This window comes from Mesocricetus auratus, unplaced genomic scaffold (assembly GCF_017639785.1).
Source record: "Mesocricetus auratus isolate SY011 unplaced genomic scaffold, BCM_Maur_2.0 Super-Scaffold_100676, whole genome shotgun sequence".
In the NCBI taxonomy this organism is placed as follows: Eukaryota; Metazoa; Chordata; class Mammalia; order Rodentia; family Cricetidae; genus Mesocricetus; species Mesocricetus auratus.
The window spans coordinates 55171115-55198387 of record NW_024429266.1 but is presented as its reverse complement, the minus strand read 5'-3'; the positions used below and the strand labels follow the sequence as shown (position 1 = coordinate 55198387).

The following is a 27273-nucleotide window of genomic DNA, read 5'->3' as shown; positions in this document are numbered from 1 at the left end:
CAGAGAAAGAACCATGTTCATATTGAGATAAGGAAAACCTGCCTCATCCTTCTGTTCGTGGCCATGTCACGTGATGGCACCCCATCTCATCTGAAAAGTTCCTTTTAAGAAAGATGCCAGAAAGTTGGGAATTGGTGGTACATGTCTTTAATTCCAGCACTCAGGAGGCAGAGGCAGGGGGATCTCTGTCAGTTTGAGGCCAGCCTGGTCTGCAGAGCAGGTGTCAGGATAGGCTCCAAAGCTACACAGAGAAACCCTGTCTCAGAAAGAAAAAAAAGAAAAGGAAAGAAAGATGCTAGAGTCGGGCAGTGTTGGTGCCTACCTTTAATCCCAGCACTCATGAGGCTGAGGTAGGTGGATCTCTGTGAGTTCGAGGCCAGCCTGGTGTACAAAGTGAGTTCTAAGACAGTCAGGACTGTTTCACAGAGAAACCCTGTCCCAAAAAACAAAGACAAAACAAAAAATGAAGAAGGAGGAGGAGGAGGAGGAAAAGGAATGATGCTAGAGGGGCTGGAGAGAGGCTCAGCAGTTAAGAGCACTGGCTGCTCTTCCAGAGGACTCAGGTTCAATTCCCAGCACCCACATGGCTGCTCACAGCTGTCTGTAACTCCAATTCCAGGGGTTCTAATGCAATGCACATAAAATAGTTAAATAGATAAATAAACTGAAAAAAAAAGAATGATGTTGGTCCCCAGGTGAGACCAGGGTGAACAGCATAAGCAGCATAAGGTGCTGGCTATTTGGTCCAACCCAACTTCCCCAAATCTTCTTGGCCACTCTGACAACTGACAAGTCAACTTTGGAGCTAAGAACCTTTCCCCAGCTTCCCTGCAAACTAGGTGCCAGGTGGCAACTCTACTTCCTCTGGTGAAATGGCACATAGTGCCGGCAGGAGATAAGCCCAGAGAAAGGATCCAGGCAGAAAGTCCTAAAGGTCCACACAGGGCCTCCTACCCACCCCAATCCTTACACAGTGGGTAAGCAGAAGGAGCTCTAGACCAGCCACCTGGGGACACCTGGCTTCTCTGGTTCCAGGGACAGCTTTAAATAGTGCAATTATCATCTCAGCTTAGCAGAAGCTGCAACTCCCAAACTCACAGGTCTTGATTCAGAAGAGAAAGTGCCAGTCCCCAAAGCCAGCATTTTCAAGGGGCTTTGCCAGGAAGGGTGTGGGGCAGGCTGTGAACAGCAGAAGAAGGCTCAAGAGTGAGTGGGTGTGAGTGTGTGTTAAGGAGGGAGGGGTGCCTGGAAAGTAGGCCTCTAGCTTCATAAACATAAAAGACAGTCTCTGAGGCATCTTTGGCTTCCCCAAAGCCACCCCCACTTTCCCCTAGGAGGGATGGCCACTCCAGTCTGATGCTCTGGCTAGCTATATATTCACACAGGCCTGGCTCCCTACTGCCCTACCAGATGGCAGGCCACACCACTTGCCTAGCATAGCAAAGAATACAGCCAAGCTGCTCAGAACTATGCTCATGCCTGAGTAGACCACAACCTGGAAAAAGGAGCATCAGGGGAGCAGGAGCCTCTTTAAAGGCAACAGGACAAGGTGGAGGGGGTCTTATATGCCCTAGACTAAGGGAGGATGGGAGTCTAAGGACATGGAAGTGGTGACCCAGAAAAATGCCAATGATGGTTGCCACAATGATGCGTAAGCATTTATCACATGCTAGAATGGTGTTACTTTCATCCTTACAATTCCTTACAAGGAAGACACAATCCCTCTTCCCATGTCTCAGATGTGATAACTGGGACTTGGGGTCACAGATAAAAGGAAAAACCAGGATAAGTGGTGTAGCTACTTGTTGCCCCTAAGAATGCCCTGTCACACCCATCAGGGGGGAGAACTAGCTTGGGACGTTCCTCTGACATTCTCTTCAAGTCTGGGGAAGGCCTGATCATTTCCCTACTAGCATGACCTGTCTCCAGAGCCCCATCCACACACCCAAATCACTTCCTCCTGCCTCCGCTGGCTCCATTCAGAGTTCTAAGCTTCCCCTTGTGTCGCCCACCACCAACTCACCTGCACACTATACTCTTTTTTCTGAGTCCCTTAACCTCAGTGGCACCAACAACCATCTCTCTGCTCATGTCTTCATCCTGCTCACCCCTCCTTTCTTCTCAGCCACAGCGTCTCCTCCTCCTCTGTCCAGCTCATCACCCCCAAGACCTTGCCTGGCCTGCCTCTCCTAAAGAACTTGGACACCCAAGCTCATCCCGCACTTCATCCATAGAGCCTTGTCTGATCCCCTCCCAATGGTGAGCGGTGCCCTTTAGAGACCTATATTTATACCTCTTTGTGGCACTGGCCTTTCCTTACATCATCTAGACAGGTAGACCCTACATAAGAACCCTAGGCCGCTTTGGAGACTAACAGCAAGTCTTCATGGGAAAGAAACTGAGCATGCTTGTGGGATGGTTGCAATGCTTTCTAGAAGTTCATCCCTCATGGACTCCCAGGAACTCCAAGGAGGAAATTCTGGGCCAGAATTATGGTCACTTAACTCCCTCTTCTCTCACCAGCACCCTGGGGCCTCTGCTCTCTTGAAAGGCAGACTCTGGAGCAGGCTGTTCGTGTAACCCTGGGAAGATACTGCTCTCTGAGCCTCAGTATCCCTCTGTGAGATTTGAGTGATAGCTAGCAGCCCCCACTTCAGACAGCTGGCACAGAATTTCCAGTCACCATCCAGGAAGTGCAGACACCAATTTCTGGCCATACAAACTGTGTTAACTCTTAGCACCAACGGCTCCTGGAACCCTCAAGGATGATCCCACCCAAAATACTGTCAGAAAATCAAAATTCATCTGACATCAGGAAGCCATTCCCAGAGAATAAAGTTTTGGACTAGATCTACTTGGACTAGATCTGCTACAGTTGCTAGCAGTCTGACATAAACTCTTCAGAGGTGTCCAGTTCTCTGCACCTCCTATAAGACCTCTGCATTCCAGTTTCTAAAACTGACAAAGATTTACAAATGTTTAGAACTTAGAATCTGACATAATACACAACACTTCAGGGATCTCACAAGTTGTCAAGAGTTCACAGGAGACAGTGACCAAGAAGGGTTCTGAAAGGGGGTCATGTGATCAAAGTACAAATTGGTACCAGCTGCTAGCCTCGGCACTCAGCCCTCCCTAATGCCTGGCACATTCAGGTGGGCACACGAGGAGGCACCTGCTAACCCAACGAGCTCTCCTCGGCCAGAGCCTCTGAAGTCCAATTTTCTAGTTACTCCCTAAGAAGCCAGCTATGGGTCATTTCTTCCCAAGATAATTCATTTCGCCTGTGAGCACACAATGTAGCATCCAATCTAAGTCCCTCTTGACAATGAAGGAAGGTACTGCAAACAACCACACCAGGACACTGGTAGAAACCAGGTCTACCCTGGGCACACCTGATGGTTTAGTTCCTCCTCTATGACAGTCAATTCCAGTGATCATGACTCTTTCCAACTTCAAAGGCTGTAAACTGACTTTTTGACAAGGTACTTTCAAGGGCAGGCATGGTGGAAGCAGTGTGACCAACTCAAAGGGTTCTGAGCTCTCTTTTATTTATCTTTTTAAATTCTATTTGCTGTTGTGTCCATATATGAGGCCAGGTGAATGGATGCCATAGCATGCACGTGGGAGTCAGAGGGCAACTCTCAAGAGTCTGTTTTCTCCTTCCACTGTGGTGTCTGGGGCTCAGTCTCAGGCCATCAGTCTTCGTGGGAGGTGCCTTTAACCACTAGGTCATCTCATCGGTCCACAAACCCCCTTTTCTTACCTCAGTCTCATCGATTACAAATCTATCATTTTACAGGACACTTGACTGCAGTTGCACTTGTATTAAAGGGATGTTAGTCTAACACATGGTTTGACAATTCCTAGTTTCATTACTGTCTATTAAGATAAGATACTAAATACTATCCTCCTGATTTGTTAAAGTGAAGTTCCAACCATAGAGCCACAACAATAAACCTGGGACAGTCACAAAGCTAACTCTGGGGTCTGTCAACCATTTTTCACATTCCAGCCATCTCATGGAGACTGTATATTATCCAAGCCAAGAGGTAAGGCTGCAGCACTGAACACAGCCCTTGGCTTCTCCATCACTGAGTACAAAAACCATTCCAAGCATCCCATCCTAATAAGAGCCATCCACTGAAACAAGTGTTCTCAAATAGTTTTCAAAAGAAGAAACAAAGCAATGTGTGTGATATATTTGGAAAATAAAAATCTTTCAAAGCCAGGGATCTATGTGGGACAAATGTTCTCTGGCATGGGAAAAATAAGTGCTCGGAAGTCACTGCATTAGTCTTAACATGAAGGAGCTATCACATTGCAGCCAACAGTCCTGGTCAGAGTGCTGACAGGTGTCAGGGTGAAGCATCAGGGCATAGAACTACTGCGAAATGCAAGCCCTGTAAGAGGGGTGTGTGCACGTGTGAGTGTTTATGCGTGCATGTGCTCGAGTGTGGTCAAAAACATCATGTGTATGAGTGTCTATGAAACAGAGAATGAGGGGATCATATGTAGCCAAATAGGTGAGCATGTAGTCATGAGAATGCTTGGTACATAAGTGTAGCCATGAAAAATGGCACACACCTTTAATTCCAGCACTCAGGAGACAGAGGCAGGTCGACCTCTGTGAGTTTGAGTCCAGCCTGGTCTACATATTGAGATCCAAGACAGTCAAGGCTATGTAGAGAGACCTTGTCACAAATAAATAAATTGTAGTTAACCATAGAGGTCTGGAGGTCTGGAGGTACAAACAGGAAGTGATATGGAGGTCTGGAGGTCTGGAGGTACAAACAGGAAGTGATATGGCTGTGCGGAGTGAGGAATATAAAGCAGGAGGAGACAGGAACTCATCCTCTTTTGACTGAAGAGTTAGCAAGGTAAGAGTTGGCTGTGGTTTGCTCTTGTCTCTCTCTGATCGTTCAGCATTTGCCCCAGGTTTTTATTATTAAGACCAATTAGAGCTCATGTAGGAAAGAAGGAAGGAAGGAGGGAAAGAAGGAAAGAGAGAGAAAACGTATGCATACATTTCAGGAGGATGAAGAGACGGCTCAGTGGTTAAGAACATTGATTGCTCTTTCAGAGTCCCAGTATCCACATGGGGTTAGCAACTATCTATAACTCCAGTTCTAGGGGATCCAATGCCTTCTTCTGCTTCCATGGGCACCAGGCACACATCTGGTACGTGGTCATACTTATAAACAAAACACCCATCCACATTATTTTAAAAAGTATTTGAGTGCTTCTTAAAACAGCCATACAATAACATGTTACATAGTTCTATAATTAATAAAATATGTATATATAAGATGCACTATGTCTACACATTTTTTTATCATTCAAGGTCATAAATCTAAGCCCAAATACTCTGCTTTGTGGCAGATTTAAGGATCTCCATGTCATCTACTGCCAGTTCGCCCATCGGAATGCAACAATATGGTACTGCATCCCAGCACTTCTCTGCTGCAAGTTAAACATCTTAATTGCCAGGAGATGCTGCTTCCTGGAACCCAGGGGACCAGAAGACCGATGACTTCCATTCAATTCAATACTCACTCAAAGAGTACTGTTACAGACACAGGAAACTCGTAAGATGTATCACGGGCTTCTTGGGAGAATACCTGTACAGAGCAGCATTTGAGCAGCCTCTGGTCTGGACTGGGGTCGGTGCTAAAAACACCACCTGGAGTACGAGCAACATAAGGTCTCAGGGCAAGTGACCCGAAGTTAAGGCCTCTCGGTCCCCAACCGAAAGGCACTCCACTGCCCTGTGCTAGAAATGACTTCTCCTGGGAGGGCAGAAAACACTTGAAGGAAGCCCCCATGCTGCAGCACCTCAGTCCACCAGCAATCTGAGGAGTAAACCAGGCAGCAGTCATGTTTGTGTGGTGGGGCGGCAGCCGGGAGTGGACAGGAGAGTCCTTAGGGTCTGCCGGCCCCAAGTCTCATATGACCCTCCCCTAGAGCCTTGTCCCAGCACCGCTTCCCCCAGCAGCTCCAGCTCATTGACATTCTCAGTTCCCTACAGCCCCTTCCCACATCAGCAATACAGAGCCCTGCTCAGATGGGTCATGGGCCTGGGTACACGGTCCTCAGCACAGGCCCACAGCCCCTCCACTGCTCTTTACTCTGCTGGCCACCCAAAGTGCCACACTTCTGTGAGCCAGCACCGTATGCCCTCCAGAGCTAATTATAGGTCAGTGAGCTAGCAGGCCAGGAGTGGTGGAGGGGGACAGATGGTGACTTATGTGGTTGCAATACGCACTTGTCTCTCCCTCTGACCCCACTCCCTCTCCTCCATTTCTTCAGTTCCTTATGTGGGACCCAGACTCTGGCAGACTTTGCTCTTTCAGTCTTTCTGACTCCTCATTTCCAGCATACACATTTGCACAAGCACACGCATGCACACCATGCATGTGTACACTCACACAACCTCTCTATGCTGCTCAGTCACCACAGCACACCTTGTTCATACAGCAAATCCTCTACCAACCTAATGCAATACAACTCTTTGAGGTCCAAGGGAGAGCATTTCTGGCATAACGAGGTCTCAGCTAACTTCCCTGTATCTTAAAGCCCTTTTGGCACCCAGCTCCCTGGCCCTGAGGAGCCTTCGCCCTTGCCTCATCACCGTCCCAGCCCATCTTCTCCCTAGCTCTAGCCTTACTATCCTCAGAGGCTCAGAAAGGTACCACGGCAAACCTCATTGATTTCAGCCATCAACTCAGAGGGAACCCAAGAGCAAGCCTGCCTGCCTGCCACCTCTACTCTGCCCCTCCAATCCTTCCTCTACAAGCCAGCTGCTGGGGCAGAGCTCTATACTGACACCATGACATGCTCAGCAGCACAGACCCAAACACCTCCAGATGAGAACTCCCCTCATGGCAGTCTCCTCTACCACTCATTTTCCGGAGATGGTGTCCTACTGCACAGCATCTAGGGCCCCCACAGCCATAACAACCAATGTACTATCCCTCATCTCATTACTTTGAGACATCATTTATCTCAGGGCGCCTCCTCAGACCTTAGCACAAACGCTAAGAAAACAGCCAATGAAAATCACTGAAGCTGTCATTTTTACCAAAGACTATATGGTCAGTGATGGGGATCCTGTGGGTTGAAATCCAGTTGTTTGTTTGTTTGTTTGTTTGTTTGTTTTGCCAGTCCACTAGCAATGTAACTGAATTGTATATAGAAGAATAGTGCCTAATATTTCAGGAACCATTCATCTGCTCCGTAGCCCTAAACTGCTTTTAGATGATCAAGTAGCTAGCACGGTGCCTGATACATAGTAGGTGTCCAATAAATGTTTACTCAATATTGAACAAAGTACCAAGTGCCAATCCCAACAACTCTGGAAAGGACTGCAGGGAGTCCCTGAAACCTGGCTTCTGGAGGAGCCTCCTCAAGCTCACACCAGGAGTGAATCGGCAGGCTAAGCACAGCCCCCTTAACCACTTGCTCTCCATGAACAAGTACTGAAGAACTGCCTCAACTCTCCTCCTCTCGAACACATTTCTCTTCAAAGGTGACATCAGCACCTAGTGGCACTTAGTCCTAGATCCCTCCTCCTCCTCAAAGAAACCACCTACAACACATTTCCAAGTCCTCCAGCCCGACCTCCCTTCCTACCCACCATAAAACCCTCAACATCCGTGCTGGGTAATCCCCCTACTGTGTTCACTAGCAAGCCCCTCACCCTCCCCCCACCCGGCACACCAGTTCAGGAATCTCTATTACGAACGTCTTTTCCTGTTGCGCCCACCCTCATCCCCACCCCCACCCAGGCCTCGACTAGCCATTCCTTCCACCCCACCGCCCCAGCACTGCGGAGATGGGGGGCATCTTTGGTACGGCCTGACACCCTGACAGTTCCAGGAATGCAGAGCTGACGATAGTAACCAAGGGCGTAAAGAGGCACGCGAGAGGGATGAAGACCCCCGGGAAGAACGAAGACCTCAGCCTCTCACAAGCGCTCGCCCAAAGGAGCAGAGTTGGCCCCCAAGCCCAAAGGCGCTTTTGCTCTGACTCCTGGAGAGGATGTGGGGGCGCAGTCCAACCTGGCTGCCCCCTCCCAGGAAGGCGATGGAGCTGATGGCGAACTCTACGCCCTCCCTGCAAAACGGGCATCGACCCCCATTCTCATCCCCAAGGGCACAGGGCACAGCAAAGGCGAGGGGCGACGAAACCCGCGCCCCGCAGAGACACATCCAGACCATCAGAGGCTGTTTCCCAAGGCGCACTAACAGAGACTCCTCCTCAAACTGTCCTGGGGAGCTGGAGCTGAGGAAAGGGGAATCCTTTCCAGTGGAGTGGGCTGTGGGCGCTCACCTGCGTGGAATCGCCGAAGGCCCAGCGGCAGCAGGGCGCCGCCCCCGACCTCGGCAGCGCGAGGCGTCCTAGAGGCAAGCGCGCAAAGGTAGCTGCAGCCTCCGCCGCCCAGTACCCGGCCTCTAGGACCCGCCCCCCTTCCTCCGCGGATGCCCCGGCCCCACCCCCCAGGGGCGGGGCCTGGCCGCCTCTCCCCTAGGCCACGCCCCCAACACCCTGGCGCTCCCTAGACCGGGTTCACACGTGACAAGGGCGCTGCTTTGATACTGTGCGCCATCTTGGTTGGGCCTGAGAGGGCAGGGCCAGTATTTAATCTGGTAGGTGTTTAGGCCTCGGAACTGAGAATGCACAGCACATCCTACACGCTTCTCCCCCTGGACCTCACTACCAAGTCTAACCTGTTCCCTAAATGGCCAGTAGTTGGTCACCTTTCACACGTTTTTAAATAGAGAAACTGGAAACCCAGCTACTCTCACAGTATGTGCTTCAGTAAATTATGATTTGCCTTCAGGCATGTGACTGTCCTAACACTGTTACTATAAAATGAAGTGTTTGTCTATGATACATACATCCTATGAAAAAACATGCTCATATGCCAAAATTCTGACAAATTTTAGCTAAACCTATTTTCCTGAATTGCTCCCTTTCCCTGCCCCCGTGGCTATTAATGTATCTTTACCATCTGGTTTGTGAAGTTTCATTACAGTGCCTACTCAAATCCTTTACAAATACCCCCATAAGCACTGTTGTAAGTGTGAAGAGCTAGCTGTGGGTTTTTTTGGGGGTTTGGTTTTTTTTTTTTTCCAAGACAGTTTCTGTGTAGCCTTGGCTGTTCTGGAACTCACTCTGTAGACCAGGCTGGCTTGAATCCAGAGATCTGTCTGTGCCTCTGCCTCCCTTGTGCTGGGATTAAAGGTGTGAGCCACTACCACCCAGCATCGAAGAACCATTCTATACATGCATTATGCACTTACAGATCTATGCACATTCTGTAACAGCAACATCCTGCATAAGTTGTAACTGAGATCAGTTAACCAAGCCTTCAATCATTTTCTCCCAATATAGTCGACATATTCTTTGCATTTTTAGAGAAAGGCAAGGAAATGTAATTCCAATAGGGATTGCAGAAGGGATTGCAGAAGCTAAATTTGTATTTTTTTTACCCTCTGAGCAAAAACATACATATATAGTTACATATATGTATATAGTATACACCTATATATTTGAAGAAGTGAAAATTAGTTTTTAGACCTAGTCTTCAAAGTTCCGATTGTTCTCCAGGTGGTCTAGTGCTTACCAAAAGGCAATCCTAGAGACTCCTCAGATCCTTCCATTAACAAAACATGAATAATGCCAGAAAAGGCAATTCAGCCAAAGCTGAGGAAGACTGAAGCCATGGCAACCATGAAGAACCACTTTACCAAGTGTTGGCAACGTGTTAAGAACACAGCAGAGACAGTAACGTCAACGGCAGAATACAGTTACCTATCACCACACCATGGAGTTTGGCACAAGCACTCAGAAAACAATTGTAAGCCACATTTATTTCCCCCCTTAAGTAACCCTGAAAGGGGAGACACACCCACCAGGACAACATCCCTGCTCCAGGGCATCCTTTGTTCGGGGACTCCAGACTGTGCTTCTTTCCTTCTGCTTCAAAGAAACAAACTTTTGATTGCAGAGATCTGTAAAGGGCTCACCTTGGGTTTCTGTTTGCTTCTGGTAATTAAATACCCAAATTCTGGTTGTCCAGGTTTTGTTTGTTTGTTTGTTTGTTTTACTGACCCAGGCTCACTTTCTGTTCAACCAACATTAATATTCCCCTTGGGGTGGGGTAAGGCTAGCTGTCGGCAGTAATATTAAACAGATGCTTCTTAAGAATGTTCTTTAAATAGTGTGGGGTAGGGAGAGTGATAAAAACCAACACACTATCTTAGCAGTTTAGCTCACAATAGTGCCTATCCCATAGTATTTTTATGTTTCAGGAACATTGTCTCTGTCCTGTCTGGTGACTCACACCTGTAATCCTTACACTTCGAGTGGCTAAAGTAAGAGTCTCAAGATGACTCCTTTTTGAGGCAGGGAAGCTGGACTGAAGACTAGGGGGTTGAACTCAAGATCTTGAATATAAGAATATTTACTGTCTTACTACCTACCTCCTGCCACACTCAGGAGGAAAAGGAAACAAGGTTTTCTTCTTAGCAAAAGAATAAACAAAAAAACCACCCATGATCCTTTTCTCAGAGCATGCCAGTGACAGAACTTTGACCAAAGGAGGGTGTCAATACTTCTGTATGGACAGAAAGAAGACCAGGCTCCTTAAACCACACAGGATGATTTTAAAAAAGAAAAGCAAAGGCTGTAAAGTACAGGACAGGGCAGAGAAAAGCCACTAATTGATTCTAGTTTAGGGCTGGTTTCAACATGCAGTGCATTTTTTGAAAATGACCTTTAGCACAATAAAGGCTTTCTAACAATTTAATACAAACACAATTCTTCTTCAATTGTTTTACCTTTCAGTTAATGCATGTCTATGTGAAAGATTCAAACTAACTCATTCTCTTCTTTATTTATCACATTCTGCCTACTCCTTTTTACTACTGTGTACCACAAGAAAAATGACTGGCCTTTGAAGTTGTGCAAAAAAAGACACGGGTCAGAATCCTCTGCATGGACCAGCAGCTCTGGCCTTGGATAAGTCACTGATTCAGTTTCTCAACCATAAAACGGGAAAGGTTTCAACTACCTTGAAAGACACAAGGATTAGAGACACAATATATTAAGTTCTTAGAATAGTACCAGGGGCACATAATCATAACCATCACTATCAGTCTCATGCAATAAAACAAAAACCCAAAATACAAAATCAGCAAAACAATCAATATTCATGTAATAAATGTCCGAAAGCATTTTTTTAAAAAGATGCACAAGTCAATCTTGTAAGATTCTGACAGTCCTGTCACCTGCTTTATTTCTGGAGAAGGGTAAAGGGAAAAGAAAAAAAATATTCACTTGAATTTGAGGAGCAGCAACAATGGAGCAACCATTTTAAACCTCTGGGTTCCTCTGATCCATAAGGGAAAACTTCCTTGCTTGAAAAGTAAGAGTCTAATTTTTTCCCTAGTGCAAGATCATCCATCTTTGTTGAGATAAAAGAATAAAACAAACTCAACAGCACCAGCTGGGGTTTAACACAGAAAATGAGGCCAGGGTTCTCCTTTGAAATATGCAAACTTTACATTAAAACGTTTATAAATCATACTTGTTTTTCCTCTTGATTCAACCTTTCCACCTCCTGTAATCGGAGCCCCAGGAACCCAAACAGCATGTGCATCACTAATCAGATATACAGTCCAGCTGCCCCTCCAAACAGAATCTGATTACTAACAGACTAGACTGGAAGCTGTCCCAAGGGATGGGCAGCAGTAACTATGCTCTTAGGGAGAATGGATACTGGGGATGCCACCAATCAAAGAGTCGAACACTGTGTACTGGGTCCAGGACGACTTGCACACCCTGTTCACTGCGCAGATTCTGACCACCACGGACAGGAGAATCTTGGAACACCAATCTCACTCGATGATGCCGCATGTCTGTACTCACATTAATAGTAAACTACGAGAGAAAGGCACATTCAGCATTTAAATTGAAATATGTTTAGTATTTAATTTAACCTTGGTTTCGTTGGGCTCTTCTTGATTTGGTCTACACATAATACACCTTGGTTCAGTCTCAAGGTTCATCTTTTAAGTTATGGTACCAACACATTTGTAAAGACAAAAAAGGTTCAGGATGATTTTTATAAGAGTAATTAATGGTTTGTGTATCTAACATGTTAAAGGGCCTTACAGATAGATAAGTAACTTAGGATACATGTACACATTCTACCACAAAAGACATTTGTATTATACATATAGGATAAAGATGGAATTCTGTTAAGATACTGATGAATAAGTCAAGCATGAAATCTAATACATGAAACCTAAGCCTGAACCCGTTGTTTTGTAAAACAACAACAAAAAAGAAAAAAATACTTCAAGTATTTATATGTAGGTCTATACAGAATTAGTATGGCATATACAGAATACGAATAACTGTGAGGTCATTAATGTGGCATAACATGAAAGGAGGGAGAAGTGCCTATGATAAAAACAGTATTAAGATACAATTTCAACACTAGAAAACTAGCTACAAGAGGATGCATACTTGAACATATAAACAGACACACTTTAGAAACAGTCCCCAGAAGGTTAATTGTAGTTATAGGACAGTGGCAGTCTGAGTCACGTATACTTTCCTAATAAATTTGTGCATTATTTAAATCTTCATGACACATAATCTATTATTTAAAAAATTAAGCCTTTTCATCATAGAGAAGAACTGCACACATCGCTGAACTTAAGTCTAAGACATACAGAATACAAATACTAAATAACATGAACTTTCTGGCAGTCTATCCAAACAAGTATTTTTGAACCATGGATAATATACCCTATAGGCATATATATTATTTACTCCTCTAACTACTGGCCATGTTCTGAAGAATCAGAGCATCACATAAGAACAGAGCTAGTTCTCTCTATTTTAATATTCCATTATGGAAGTACATGAATGCCCAAGGTCCTGACAGTGCTCACTGTGTTGTGTACCAATGCTCCCTTCAAAGCACCATCTTTCAACCACTGATGATCCCTGCACATGTAGGAAGATGTAAAAGCCTTCCCTTAAGAGACAAGAAAACATCCTCAGATATAATTAACCTCTCCCCGATGGCTCAGAGGTTAAGAGCACTAACTGCTCTTTCCAGAGGTCATGAGTTCAATTCCCAGCAACCACATGGTGGCTCACAACCATCTGTAATGAGATCTGGTGCCCTCTTCTGATGTGTAGATGTACATGGAGGCAGGGTGTTGTGTTTATAATAAATAAATCTTTTTTAAAAAATAAATAAATAATTAGCCTCTCCCCATATCTGTCTTTCTAATATGCAAGTCTGATTTCAGACTTTGTTTTGTTTTTATTTGGGAAGTGTTTGCTTTGTTTTTTTTCTTTTGTGGGTTTTATTTTGTTTTTGGTGTGTGTACAGTCACTTGATGGGAGAGAAGGGGTGCATATGTGCATTATTCTGGTTTTAATTTTTGGCTTTATTATTCTTCAGTGATTCCTTCCCAACAGTTAAATCGACAAATCAATTTCAAACTACAGACACAATGAGAATCTATAAAAGAGCTGAATCCCCCACTTACCAAGGTAAATATCATCCCCATGACAATAGGAATAAAGATGAAATTGAGGGTGGTAACCTGCAGCAGGCAGCAATCCTGGTCAGGGTTGGTATGAACATCCTCATATTGAATGGGTGGTTGCAACCGGTCCATACACTTGCTCTTTAATCTAGGGGACTAAGGAGGGTTAAGTATTAATCTAATGGTTTAGAGGAAATATATGTATGTTCTTAAAGATGTTATGAAGGAAAATCCAACAGGTAATGTTCATGAGATAAAATTTTCTGTCATCTTTCTGCATACATACTGGTTTCAATGCAGAGATTAATTTACCTGTTAAGAAAGGGGAAAGAGGGGCTGGAGAAATGGCTCAGGGGTTAAGAGCACCGCTTGCTCTTCCAGAGGTCTTAATTTCAATTCCCAGGCACCACATGGTGGCTCACAACCATCTACAATGCATCCTGGTGCCCTCTTCTGGCCTGCAGTACAGGCATATATGTAGGCAGAACACTGTATACATAATAAATAAATCTTTTATAGGAAAAAAAAGGTAAAGTGCATGTTTAGATTAGTAAATATAGCAATGGGTCTATATGCATTTGATAATATTTCCACCATCTGATAATAAATGGCTCTAACAGCCACTCCCCAATGTTTGAAAGGCTGCAAATTCCATGTGATTTGTCAGACTTCAGAGTATCTGCTGCAGAAAAGGAACAGATGCAGAATAGAACTCCAAATTCCAGATACCATGAAACAGGATTCACCAGTATCAGGACGAAAGAACTCTCAGCATTCCGTATCCTGCAGTAATTCCGGTCTCCTGTCCCATTTCTCCACTGCTAGGGCTTCCCCTCAGGAAAAACAAGGTATCTAATTGATAGCACAGACTGTGAGTTTCTTACAAAGACATGAGAGCCACATTTCTTCATGAGAACCACTTTAGTTAAAAACTGTGGGGCCAGCAAGATGGCTCAATGTTGAAAGCTATGCACTGGCTATCATCAAGAGAAGGGAGAGCAGCTGGGCAGTGGGACACATGCCTTCACTTGGAGGCAGGAGCAGGTAGATCTCTAGGAGTTAGTTCAAGGCCAGGCTAGTATACAGAGCAAGTTCCAGGACAGCCAAGGCTACACAGAGAAACCCTGTCTCAGGGAGAAAAAAAAAAAAAATCAAGAAACAGAGGTCATGAATTTGAAAGACAGCAAGTGTCAAGGTTACATGGGTCAGTTTATAGGGTGGGAAGGGGGGGAAACAATGTAATTATATGTATAATTTTTGGTTTGTTTTCAAGACAGGGTGTATCTGTGTAACCCTAGCTGTCCTGAAACACTCTGTACACCAGGCTGGCCTCAAACTCACAGAGATCTTCTGCCTGCCTCTGCCTCCCAAGCACTAAGATTAAAGGTGTGCACCACCATCTCCTAGTAGAGAAATCCTGTCTTGAAAAACCAAAAAGAGAGAGAGATGATAAGTAACTATACACAGCCCATCAGTGAGTTAAGTAGAGGAGATAAGCTTGAGAGAAAAAGCAGATCTTCACTGTGACCCAGATCATAGGCAGAGTCAAGCAACAGTAGACAGAATAAGCATATTTGAACAAAATTTTTGGCAATGCATTCCCAAATTTCCTCAGATATAAAACCATGGATATCATCACTATTCAAATTTAAAATTATGGTTATTTTATTTCATGTGCGTCTGTCTCTACATATGTGGGTGAACATGTGCACAGTGACTGGATGGAGGTTGGAGGACAACGCATGAAGTCAGCTCTCTTCTTTCACCATGTGGGCTCTAGGAATGAACTCAGGTCATCAGGCTTGGTGACAAGTGCCTTTTTACCTGCTGAGCCATCTCACTAGCCTAAATACCTTAAATGTTTGACCAAAGGGTATGTAAATAATTTCAGTACATTTCTAAAATGTCCCCCTTCCCTAACTTTTAAATATATAATTATACACATAAAAAGTTCTTATATATACTCAACCACTGAATAGTTTACCATGATTTACCTACTTTCCTTCCTCTCATTTTGCTCTTGGTTTTCTTATATGTTTTTAAAATTATAACTATTTATGTCTTTAATTCCAGTACTCTGGAGGTTTGGTCATCAGGGAGTAGCACTACTTGGGAGGGAATAGTAAGTGTGGATTTATTGGAATAGATATGGCCTTGCTAGAGGAAGTATGTCACCACCAGGTGTGATAGTTTGACTGTAACTGGTCCCCATAATCTCAGGAAGTAGCACTATTAGGATGTATAGCTTTGTTGGAATGGGTATGGCCTTGCTGGAGGAAGTGTGCCACTGTGGGGTGGGCTTTGAGGTTTCCTGTGCTCAGGATACTGTCCAGTGATTCAGTCGACTTCCTGTTGCCTGCCAGATATATTTCTCTCAATTCTAGCACCACCATTATCCCCGTCATGATAATGAACTGAACCTCTGAAACTGTAAGCAAGCCAACCCAATTAAATGTTTTCATTGTGAGTTGCTATGGTCATGGTGTCTCTTCACAGCAATAAAAACCCTAACCAAGGGGGTAAGCTTTGAGGTTTCAAAAGCCCAAGCCAGGCTCAGATCCAGATGTAGAACTCTCAAAGTACTAACTGGGTGGTTGCACACGCCTTTAAACTCAGAATTCAGGAGGCAGAGGCTGGCAGATCTCTGTGAGTTCAAGGCCAGCCTGGACTACAGAACGAGTTCCAGGACAGCTAAGGCTGTTATACAGAAAAGCCCTGTCTCAGGAGGAAAAAAGAGAACTCTCAAGCTACTTCTCCAGCATTGTATCTGCCTGTATGCTATCATGCTTCCCACTATAATGATAATGGACTAAACCTCTGAAACCCCCTGTAAACCCCAACTAAGTGCTTTCTTTTATAAGAACTGTCAGTGTCATGGTGTCACTTCACAGCAATAGAACAGCAAGGTATTATGCATATTTAATTTTCCTTAGCTGCCCACAAAATGTGGGTGGGAGTGGGGTGTGTGAGGGTAGATGTGTGAGCTCCAGCACTCTGCACATTTCCACCTGCCCACACTGGGCTAACAGAAGCACACCACCACATCAGTTTTTCCATGGGTTTGAGCAGCCAAATTCAGATCCTCATGCTTGTGACAAGTATTTTATTTACTGAGCCAAAACTACACACACACACACACACACACACACACACACACACACACACACACACCTCTTATAGCTCTGTTCTCTGATCTGGGAATCTTTCAAGGTTTATCTTGGGTAACAAACCAAAGTTGCTATTCCTTTTTTTTTTTTTTACATCAATATAAAATACTAATAGCAAACACTTTAATCCAAGCACGCAGAAGGACAAGCAGGGGGATCGGGGGATCTCTGTGAGTTTGAGGACAGCCTGATCTCTGTGAGTTTGAGGACAGCCTGATATACAAAGCGAGTTCCAGGACAATCAAAGTTACACAGAGAAGCCCTGTCTCAAAAACCCAAAAAAAAGTTTCCTCCAAAATTTATTTTGAAATTTAATCTACGGTCATATAAGAAATGGAAGCTGGGTGGTGGTAGCACACGCCTTTAATCCTAGCACTTGGGAGGCAGAGGCAGACGGATCTCTGTGAGTTCAAGGCCAGCCTGGTCTACAGAGTGAGTTCCAGGACAGCCATGGCTACACAGAGAATCCCTATCTCAAAAAAAAAAAAAAAAAAAAAAGGGCAGAGGCTTTAAAATGAATTCAGTCCCTTTTAGCCTCCCATCACAGCAGCTATGTGAGAATACACAGGGTACAATAAGGCACACTATTTTGAAAACAAAAGGACCAGAGCCTCATCACAGAATATGCAAGTACTTTGATCTTGGATTTCCTGGCCTCCAGAACTATGAGAAAATTAATATCTGTTCTTTATAAACAACCCAATCTCTGGTACGTTGTTATGATCCCACAAAAGGATTAAGACATGATGAAACTCATGAAATAAGATATCTGAAAGATGCAGAGACACCTCAGCAGTTAAGAACCCTTGCTATTCTTGAAGGACTCAGGTTTGGTTCCCAGCACTCACATAGAGGCTAACAATTGTCCATAATTCCAATTCCAGGGAATCTGGCACCTTCTTCTGGCCAACACAAGTACCAGGCATACACATAGTGCACATGGACACATACAGACAAGACACTCAATAGACAAGCCAGACATGATGGCTCACACCTTTAATCTGAACACTTGAGAGACAACAGAAGCAGGTAAATCCCTGCTAGTTTGAAGCCAGTCTGGTCTACATGGTCAAGGTTCAGGATAGTCAGGGATACATAGATATATAGACTGTGTCTCAAAAACAATAACAAAAAAACTAATACAAAATAAAAAAACTCTTCATTTTAAGGAGGGTGTGGATAGTGGTTGGAACATGAGTGTGGTGCCCTAAAAGGCCAGAAGAGGGTACTAGATGCTCTAAAACGTGGGTTCTCTATAAATGCAGTACACTTCCTGACCCTCCAAGCCATCCAGCTCTCCAAATAAATCATCTTAAAAAAATTAAATTTATAAAAATACGGAGACAAAAAGGATACATGCCTGTTTTTTGAACTTGAAGTTGAACTCCCACATTGGTTCTTGTCTGTTCCCAACAATCTTTCTGCACCAGAAAAGTAAGCACTGTAAAAAAAGCAAAAATAAACTATGGGAATGATATTAAAATTTATTAAGTAATAAAAAGTTAATAAGCAAAAATATCTCTGACAGCTCTAAAGCCAACTACAGTTGCGATGCAGAGGATTTACTTTGATACACACAGACCCCAACTTGACACTGGTGCACCATGAAGACAGTCACAATGCTATTCAGGAAGGAGAAGAGGGACCAATACAAGTCAACCTCAGAGGCTTACTAAGATCAACCCCTATGTTCTCATCTTTAAAGACAGAAATATGTATCTACAGTGTGGGGCATTTTCTCTGATTCAGCAGCCACTGCTCTACATTAAAATATAAAGGCAGCAAGTAGCCACCAGGCAAGATGGTTAACAAGGCCACAAAGCAGGCAAGGAGGGCTAGCCTGTAACAGGAACAAGCCACTCAGGACCTTCTAGGAACAGACAGCTGTTATGGAAACCAATGAGCTAAGCTGAATTCAGTCTAAAGCAAGCCCCTCACTGAAGTCAGGCTATAGCTAGGGTTAAGCACAAGAAGTGAAGTACCTCCCAGGGGGCAAGGGGTGGGTCGTCCGCCGTGCCAGCTGTCCTGCCTTCAGACATGCCCTGTACGTCCTGCTGCTCCATCAAAAATAATGGGCTTGGCTTTTAGGGGAAAACACTTCTGCTGCCATCACAACGGCTCCAGTGTCCCACACAAGCTATGCTACTGAAAAGAGAGAGAGGGGATCAAATACGAAAAGCTGGTGTCCAGGATATGGGACAACTTCCTTTAGGCATGCTGGCAACCGAGTGCCATGCAATTACAGGCACGTAAGTGGTGAGGCCATGCATCAAGCATCTGCCATTACAGGACCCGTATCCTCTCCAGAGTATCTCTAACAATACAAAAAGAGGGTGCCAGGTAGCCTGTGCTCACTACCTGGGTTAAGAGCTTATTTTTCAATCCACTTTGGCTTCATAATCTACTTTAAAAAAAAAAAAGACATGGTAATAAGAGTGTAAAGATATGGGTATTTTAGAATGTAAGCAGTAGCCCTTGCATTGTGCACTGGAGCCGCTAAGATGTGTCAGGCATGAGGAGTTTGCCCAATCAATGCTGCCCTGCTCCATACCTGGCATGGTTAACTCTGCAATGACTACCACTCTCCTTATAGTTAATCGAATAGTATTAAATGCTTCTAGGGAGGAAGACACTGTAAATGTGAGATGGGACACTGTCCACTCACATTACAAGCAGAAGCAGCTTCAGGGTAAAACTCTACTCATGCAACACACTACTCCTTCCCTAAATCCATCAGCTAGCATTGTATCAAACAGGGTTAGGTCAAAGGTCCTGATGACCTCCACTGCTAAGTGCTGCAGGGCGATCTGGTTACCTTGAAATCAACAGTACCTTTTAATTCCTGGAATTAACATAGCCTTAGAGCTCAACTAGGAGAGAAGAAGCATATAACTATACAAGCAAAAAGGCAAAGTACAAGAGAACAGGAAGTGCTATGGAATGGACTAGAGTGGGCAGAACAGAGTTGTAATAATTACCTACAAATTCAAAAGATAAGAAAATTACACAGTATCAGTTGAGTAAGACAAGGGCTAAGAGATCAACTTGCCTAAATAACCATAATGACTACATTCATCTAGCTTGGTAAAGGTGTTCACCAGGGAGCAGAAAATGGGCCAAGGACTAATAGACCTACTTATTATTCAGAATACCAGAAACCTGAATATAGTGTATAAACTATGCAGAGACTCCTAAGATAAAAGCAGACTAAAACAGGAAGACTTTGGAATCCTAAGATCTATGACCTGGAGTACCTTATAGTCTGAGACAAATTACCACAGCCTGGCAAAAGCCTGGTCGGGGCTTACCAAGTGAAGATGTCTATACCAGAATCCTTAAAGGAAGTCAAGAATGAAGTGGAATCTCAGATGCCAAGGTTACATTACAAAACAGACAATCAGCTGAGTTCCTGATGCTATGTGTTTCAAGACTAAGCACTTTGTGAAAACTATACACCTACCATTCAATTTCTGCTCTTCCTAACCCAAACTATCAAAACCATTCTGTCTACACTGGTCAAATGTACAGTGCATAAAAATAAGCTGGAGACTAAGAAATACACTAAAAGCACAAGAAAGCTTGAAGAAAAGATAGCATAAACTAGCCCAGAACAGCAGAAATGTGTTGAGAGAAACAAAACTTCTGAACCCTAAAACTTTATATTAGCACCCTAATAGGTTGGGACCAACAGCCCTCCCCATCAAGAAGCTATAAACAAGTCACAGGAACAGACCCACCATACAAGAGTTCATTAGCCAAACCCCAACAGCAATTTTCACTTACTTTGGAATTCTTTAGTGTGCTGGGAGTGCTTTCTGGAATGGCTGGATTCTTGGAGATTCGAGCAGCAAATGGTTCATACATATGGTACAGAGACCGGATCACACATGCCCGGAGACAGCGCAGCTTCTCCATGGACTCTGGTCGAAGCCTCAAAGGCAGAGAAGCATCCAGCGTGTAGTGCCTGAAACATGACACATGACTCCTACCAATATGTGACCTGTCTCTCCTGCTCTTATTCAGTCCCCTAGGACTCCTGGTTTCCATGTGAACTTTGTTCCACTACTCCACTGCTGGATACCAGCTTGCCCAGTTCTCACAGAAACTGTTACCATCACCATCTCCTTACATTATTGACGGCTTTTGCTTCTTCACCTTGTAACTCTGTAGTTTTCTACCTTTTCTGGGTTAAATTTGGACTATTTCAGGCTCTACTGAATTACAAGCCTCTACTGTTGACAGTATAATATACTTTAGTTGCTCAAAGAGGACCCATCCTGGCGAAGAGCCGCTGGGTTCCCTGTCAGACATCTCAGCACTTAGCATCTGTCCCACGACAGTTCAACAGTTCAGAAGTCCACTACAGCTCTGTACTCCATATTAAAATCTAGCACTTTTACTGTAATAAGATAAACCTCTGAGGGAAAATCTAAGTTCTTTCTGAGGTCTGAAGTAATACTGCTTACAAAAAAAAAAAAAAAAAGCCAGGCATTGGTGGTGCATGCCTCTAATCCCAACACTCGGAAGGCAGAGGCAGGCAGGTCTCTGTGAGTTCGAGGCGAGCCTGGTCTACAGTGTGAGTTCCGGGACAGCCTCCAAAACAATACAGAGAAACTCTGTCTTGAAAAAAACAAAAACAAAAGGCACTAGCCAAGGTAAGGTGGCAACCATAGAGAAAACAATCACCTGCATGAATCAGTAACATAAAATTTATAGAGGTATCAAGAGGTTCAAAGCTAGGGTCACGCCAAAGCATAGAGTAAAGAAAATGAGAAGAGCACATCATCTTGGGCCTAGCTCCAATTCACAAACAGCACAAAATCAGCTACAGAGAAAACACTGGCACTCTGTGGTCGCACCTTCGGTACAACCTGGTCCAAAAGGCAGCAGTGCAAGTGACAGTCCAAGCATTCTTACAAATCAGGGAAAAATTCACAATGTCCTCAGGACGGATATAGGAAGCCAGCAGCAGCCAAATATCCATAGGATACTCTTCTCCTCCAGCCCCATCCAGGTCCTCTGAAACAGAAAAAAGAACAATATTCTGTGTTCCACTATTACACATATACCTAAAGGTATTCATCCCAACTCTCTCATCTTATGCATTAAGAAAGGAGTCCAAGGAAGCCCCTCAAGCTGATGGCTTCTGATAATTCCAGCTGATTAAATCTTCTATTAATGTACTAAAGGCCTTTGTTGTGTGTATATACATGTGTGTATACACTTTCATGTGTAACCACGTGTATGTGTGTTTGAAAGCCAGAGGTTCATCAATTACTTTTCTACCTCATTTTTTGAGATGAAGTCTCTCATTGAACCTGGAGCTCACCAACCAGGATCCAGCTAAGCAGGCTGGCCAGCAAGCCCCAGGAACCTTCCTACCTCTGCCTCAGCACTGCTGGGGCCACACACCCACACTGCCAGTCTTGTCTTTTTACATGAGTGCTGGGGACCTGAACTTATGCCTTCATGTATGTGCACCAAGTGCTTCACCAATTAAGCCATCTTCCCATCTATCAAAGGCCTTTAAAACACAACTATTTGTATGTCATTTAAGTTTTCAACGTCCCTTTGTGTATATTTTAACTATTAACTCCAATAATTCTTTAACAGAAATGAAGAAACTATTATTTATTTTTTGGTTTTTGCTTTTTTAGTTTTTCGAGACAGGGTTTCTTTGTGTAGACCTAGCTGTCCTAGAACTGACTGGCCTTGAACTCATAGAGATCCACCTGCCTCTGCCTCCCAAGTGCTGGTATTAACGGTGTATACCACCATCATCACTATCACCACTAGTAAAGGAACTATTACTAAGCCCATGTAAAAAAAAAACAGACACTGGGGCTGAAGAGATGGCTCCAAACTTTAGAGCACTTACTGCTTATCTTAAGGTGTTTATTTTGCTGTGGTAAACACCATGACCAAAAACAACAGAGGAAGGGGTTTAATTTCTTCTTACAACTCTCAGGTCAGTTTGTCACTAAAGTAAGTTATGGCAGGAAGTGAAACAGGAGCCATGAAGAAGTCCTATTCACTGGCTTGCTCCTCATGGCTTGGTCACCCTGCCCTTTTTTATTATTGTTATTATTATTGCTTATGCCATAGAATGTGTATATGTGCGAGGGCATAAGGACATAGTATGTGCGTTGAGGTCAGAGAGTCTCTCTCCTTCCTGATGTGGGTCCCAGGGACTGAACTCAGATAGTCATTTCATCAGCCAGGACCATCGGACAGGGAGGCACCACTCACAGTGGGTCAGGTCTTCCCATATTAATCATCAATCAAGAACACACACCACAGGTTTGCCCACAGGGCAACCTGGTAGGGACATTTTCTCAACTGGGGTTCTCTCTTGCCAAATATCTCTACCTTGTATCAAGCTGACAAAAACAAACAAAAACATCCCAACCAGGACACTGCTCTTTCAGGAGCCAGGCATGATAAATGCCTGACAAATGCCTGAAATTCCAGCTCCAAGGAACCCAACACTCATTCTGGCCTCCATGGGTTCCCATACAGACACAATTATATACATACATGGAGACAGAAGTTCGCGCATGCAAAGACGCATGAATACACCACACACACACACACACACACACACACACACACACACACACTTTTTTTTTTTTAATGAAGGGACTGGAGAAATAGCTCAGCAGTTACGAACACTTGATGGATACTCTTCCAGTTTGGGTCCCAGTGCCCATCAGGCCACTCATAACTACCTACAAATTCAGAAGGGAATCTAACTCCCTCTTCTGATCTCTGCAGGCATGCAAATAATTCACAAACACACACATACATATACATAAAAAAGATAATTGATATCCACTATAATTTCATAAGTAAAATAATAAGTATAGACAAGGATGTGGAAATATAACAATGTTCATATGCTGTTGCTAGAAGTATCAAATGATACACCCATTTTGGTGACTCCTCAAAAACTTATAGAGTACCACACAATCCAAAAACTGCATGACTACTTATTACCTATTAGAAATGAAAGCATTTACCCACACAAAACTTATCCCTGAAGTTGCTTTATAATGCAAAATAGCCAAACACAAGGCAATAAAAATGAACTGTTGGGCCAGGTGGTGGTGATGCATGCCTTTAATCCCAGCACTCAAGAGGCAGAAGAAAGAGATCTCTGGGTTTGAGCCCAGCCTGGTCTACAGAGTGAGTTCCAGGACAGCCAGCTACATAGAGAAACCCTGTCTCAAGAAAACAAAAAAACAACGAAAAAGAAACTGTTGGTACATACTCCATATGGATGAACCTTAAACACATTAAGCCATGTGAAAGAAATCAGACTAAAATAACATGTTATCATTTCATTTGTATGGAACTTCTACAACAGGTACATCTGCAGAGAATGAAATCACATCGGGTGGGGGGACAGGGAGCAGTGATGCTGATGGTTTGGGAATTCTTTTTGGAATGATGGAAATGTTCTCCACTTAAAGACAGCAGAACAATTGAGGAAATAGCAAAACTACTCAAGTATATGCTCTAAAATATAAGTAATGCACACATATACTTGTAGACAAACTCATATTCCATAACTTAAAAAAAGCCTTTAAAATTTTTAAAGCATAAATTGGAAAATTTCTGAAGAATGTGAACACATAGATATCCATATATGCAAACAGATATATATATGTACACACATATATAAAGGAAATATACAAATGTATACACACATACATACACACATATACGTATACATATATATATAACCTAGCAAAATTAAGAAAGAGTAAAGTGCAATAAACATTGCTGTCAATTGGGGAACCCTGGAAGAGAGATATCACTGACAATAACAGGTATAATAGCAATACCACCTCTTAGAGCTCCCCATACACTGAAAAAAGACAGCATCAATCACTCCAGACAGAACTGAGAAAGCTCTGGAGAGCAAGCCCATACCTTTGTGTCTCCTGCTCTTCTTTTTTCTGGAGACTGATCTCTCATGAGTGCTCTCTTCCTGAGCATCCATCTCATCGCTGCTGTCTATGACGTCACACGGCTCACCCACCCCAGAAAGAGCCTCCTCTGCAGGAACCTGGGAGGCTTCCAAGCCACAAAGAGATTTTACTAGGAGCAAACAAGGAAAGAAGTAAATGCACCTGGTCCATCTAAAAACACTTGGCCAATGTATCAGCAACCATGGAGGAGAGAGGAAATGTGGAAGAATGCTGAGGGCTGAGGATCTATAACAAAAACTGAAACCAAATTGTAGTATATTAATAATAAAAAAAGAAAGAAAGAAAGAAAGCAATTGGTAAACTGTCTCTAAAGTTGCAGAAACTGACTCCTTCCAAGTGCCAACTTCGGGAGAGGGTGCACAATTCACACACTGTGAGCCCTGCAGACATTAAAAGCAAAGTCTATTCTCATGCACCTCAACTCTGAGGAGCAAGGGCTTAAAAGAGACAGGATCCAATTTAAGCCTGTCCTTACACTGGAGACATGTGACATAAAACACAAATCTAAGAGATCCAACTGCTAAAATCTTGAACATGTCAAAAAGAAAATATGCCAAAGTAATAGATGTCAATTGCATGGCAAAATATATATAAATTACAAAGACGGAGGGACTGATATCAAGAAGTGACAGAGGAAGGTAATGAGCACACCAAGTCGTGTGGAATTCTGTTGTTTGGGGGGGGTTGTTCTTTTGAGACAGTTTCTCACTATTTAGACTGCTGTGTAAACCGGGCTAGCCTTGAACTTAAAAAGATTCACCTGCCTCCCCAATGCTGAGACTAAAGGAATGCCTACCCCATCTGGTCACTAGTTGTTTTTCTTAACTCAAAGAGGAAACGAAATATCTCGGCTCCAGAACCTGTCAGCAAGGCTACACACACCCATCCCACCCCCAACACGAGAAAGCAAACAGTGAAACGAGCAAACACGCTCATGGCCAGATGCCCAAAGACCTGCAGGAAAAACACCGGGGCAAAACCCAGGAAAATACAACACCCAATGCTCTCTTAAAAGATCCGCGAAAACCTACCTTCCTGCTGAACAGCGTTGGCCACGGCTTTCTTGACCCGTCCAGACCTCACCACCGCCGGATCCGAGTTGGCATAATCGGCCACGGTCACTGAAACAGAGCACAGCACCAAGGCCTCCTCACACTCCAGGCAAAGTCTCTCCAGCCGCTCCCGGTGGAGTCTTCCCTGCCAGAGCCTGCAGCCCAGGCCCCCTCCGCCGCCCGGCCCCGCCCCTCGCCCACCTCGGCCCGAGCAGGCGTCGTGGGCCCGGAACTTGAGCCGCTTTCCTCTCTTGGGCATGGCGACAGTGTCCGAATGAGGCCCGCTTAGCTGTCCGGGGCCGCGGGCCATGTCTCGGCCCCGAGAGCCGGCTCCCGGAGCCTCGGAGCACTTCCACCCGGCTCCGCGGCCATCCCGCACCGAGGTCGCAGCTATCGCGATGATAAGCGAGGGCTCTGGGTCCCCTAGGTTGCTGACGCCCCTCTTGGGGAGCCAATCGCCTCCAGGCCCATGAACACGTCATCAGCCGGTGCCCTCAATTATAGCTGAGGCTGGTTCCCTAAAGGTGGCTGCCTGCGTACAGGGCGGGTTCCTTCCTTATAGTCTTTTCTGGGGCGTTTGGTGTGTTAGACTCAGTCCCCCAACCGGCGTTAATTCGAACCAACAGTTTACATCCTGTCTCCCGAATTATTCCTGCCAGAGACTATTCACGCTTCAGGTCCACTTCACCGTCTAGATTGCATACACATTGTTGTCTTTCCCACTTAACTTCAAAGTGTTCGTTATAATTTCATTTGCAAAAGTTTTGAAATCCTCCATCAAGGCCTATGGCTAACGCCTGTAATCCCAACATACAGCAGGTGGAGGTGGGAAAAGCCAAGGTTCAAGGTCATCCTCAGTTTGTAGTCCACTGGGCTACACATGAGATTCTTTCTAAAGAATAAGTAAATTAATGTCAATTCTCAAAGTAGAAGGGATTCTTAAAAGGTTTCTCCATCACTGTCATCCAAGCAAGTTCTAGAAGGATAGATTAAAAAAGACTATCATATTTCCTTTGTATTGAAAGAGAAGTCGTGAGTTTTGTCTTTATCCTAATTTCCTTTCAGCTCCCCAAATGTAACAGTCCCTGGCTTAAGAAACAGTCCTTTGCCACGAGGTAGTAGCGCAGACCCTTTAATCTCGGCACTCTGGAGGCAGAGGCAAGCGAATCTCTGTGAGTTCGAGGCCAGCCTGGTCTACAGAATGAGTTTCAGGAAAGTCAGGACTACACAGAGAAGTCCTGTGTAGGGAAAAGGGACCAGTCAAAGAAACACACCTTGAGCAGAGCCAAAGAAACACACTTTGGCCCTGCAACCAGAACCAAAGAAATGCACCCTGACCCTGAAACCAGTGCCAAAGGAACACACTTTGTCCCTGGAATCAGAGTAGGTGAAAGAAATGCACCCTGGCGCTAAAATTGGAGCCAAAAGGCTAAAAAGGACCAGAGAAAGAAACACACTTTGGCCCTGAAATCTGAGCCAAATC

At 44.3% G+C, this 27273-nt stretch overlaps 2 protein-coding genes across 7 annotated transcripts in view; both read right to left on the bottom strand.

The window, feature by feature from the left end:
• The window catches only part of Ppfia4 (PTPRF interacting protein alpha 4), a 46549-nt gene extending 38076 nt beyond the window's left edge, over positions 1-8473 (bottom strand). For 5 of the 6 annotated variants that reach the window (XR_002383453.2, XR_002383455.2, XM_040739032.1 and 2 more), the window contains exon 1: positions 8332-8473. The gene's annotated coding sequence lies outside the window, so the exon portion shown is untranslated. The remainder of the gene's footprint in view (positions 1-8331) is intronic. The other variant, XR_005874356.1, reaches the window with a different exon arrangement.
• Positions 8474-11271: 2798 nt separating this feature from the next.
• Tmem183a (transmembrane protein 183A) lies at positions 11272-26197 on the bottom strand. The gene is made up of 8 exons (XM_005073378.4): positions 25992-26197; positions 25770-25859; positions 24680-24847; positions 21604-21763; positions 20528-20708; positions 18105-18185; positions 13578-13733; positions 11272-11946 (listed from the first exon to the last, which is right to left on the bottom strand). Exons 1-8 carry the CDS (start codon positions 26098-26100, stop codon positions 11761-11763), a joined length of 1131 nt encoding a protein of 376 aa, XP_005073435.1. The 5' UTR covers positions 26101-26197; the 3' UTR covers positions 11272-11760.
• Between the last annotated feature and the right edge of the window lie 1076 nt (positions 26198-27273).

Bases quoted from the DNA above. Each gene is read 5' to 3' on its own strand.
- Tmem183a (XM_005073378.4), bottom strand. From the start codon at position 26,100: ATGGCCCGCGGCCCCGGACAGCTAAGCGGGCCTCATTCGGACACTGTC. The intron at 20,709-21,603 runs GTGCGACCACAG...GTCATGTTTCAG, and splicing joins TGGACCAGGTTGTACCGAAG to GCACTACACGCTGGATGCTT. The intron at 18,186-20,527 runs GTAAGTGAAAAT...CTTTTTTTACAG, and splicing joins GCACACTAAAGAATTCCAAA to TGCTTACTTTTCTGGTGCAG.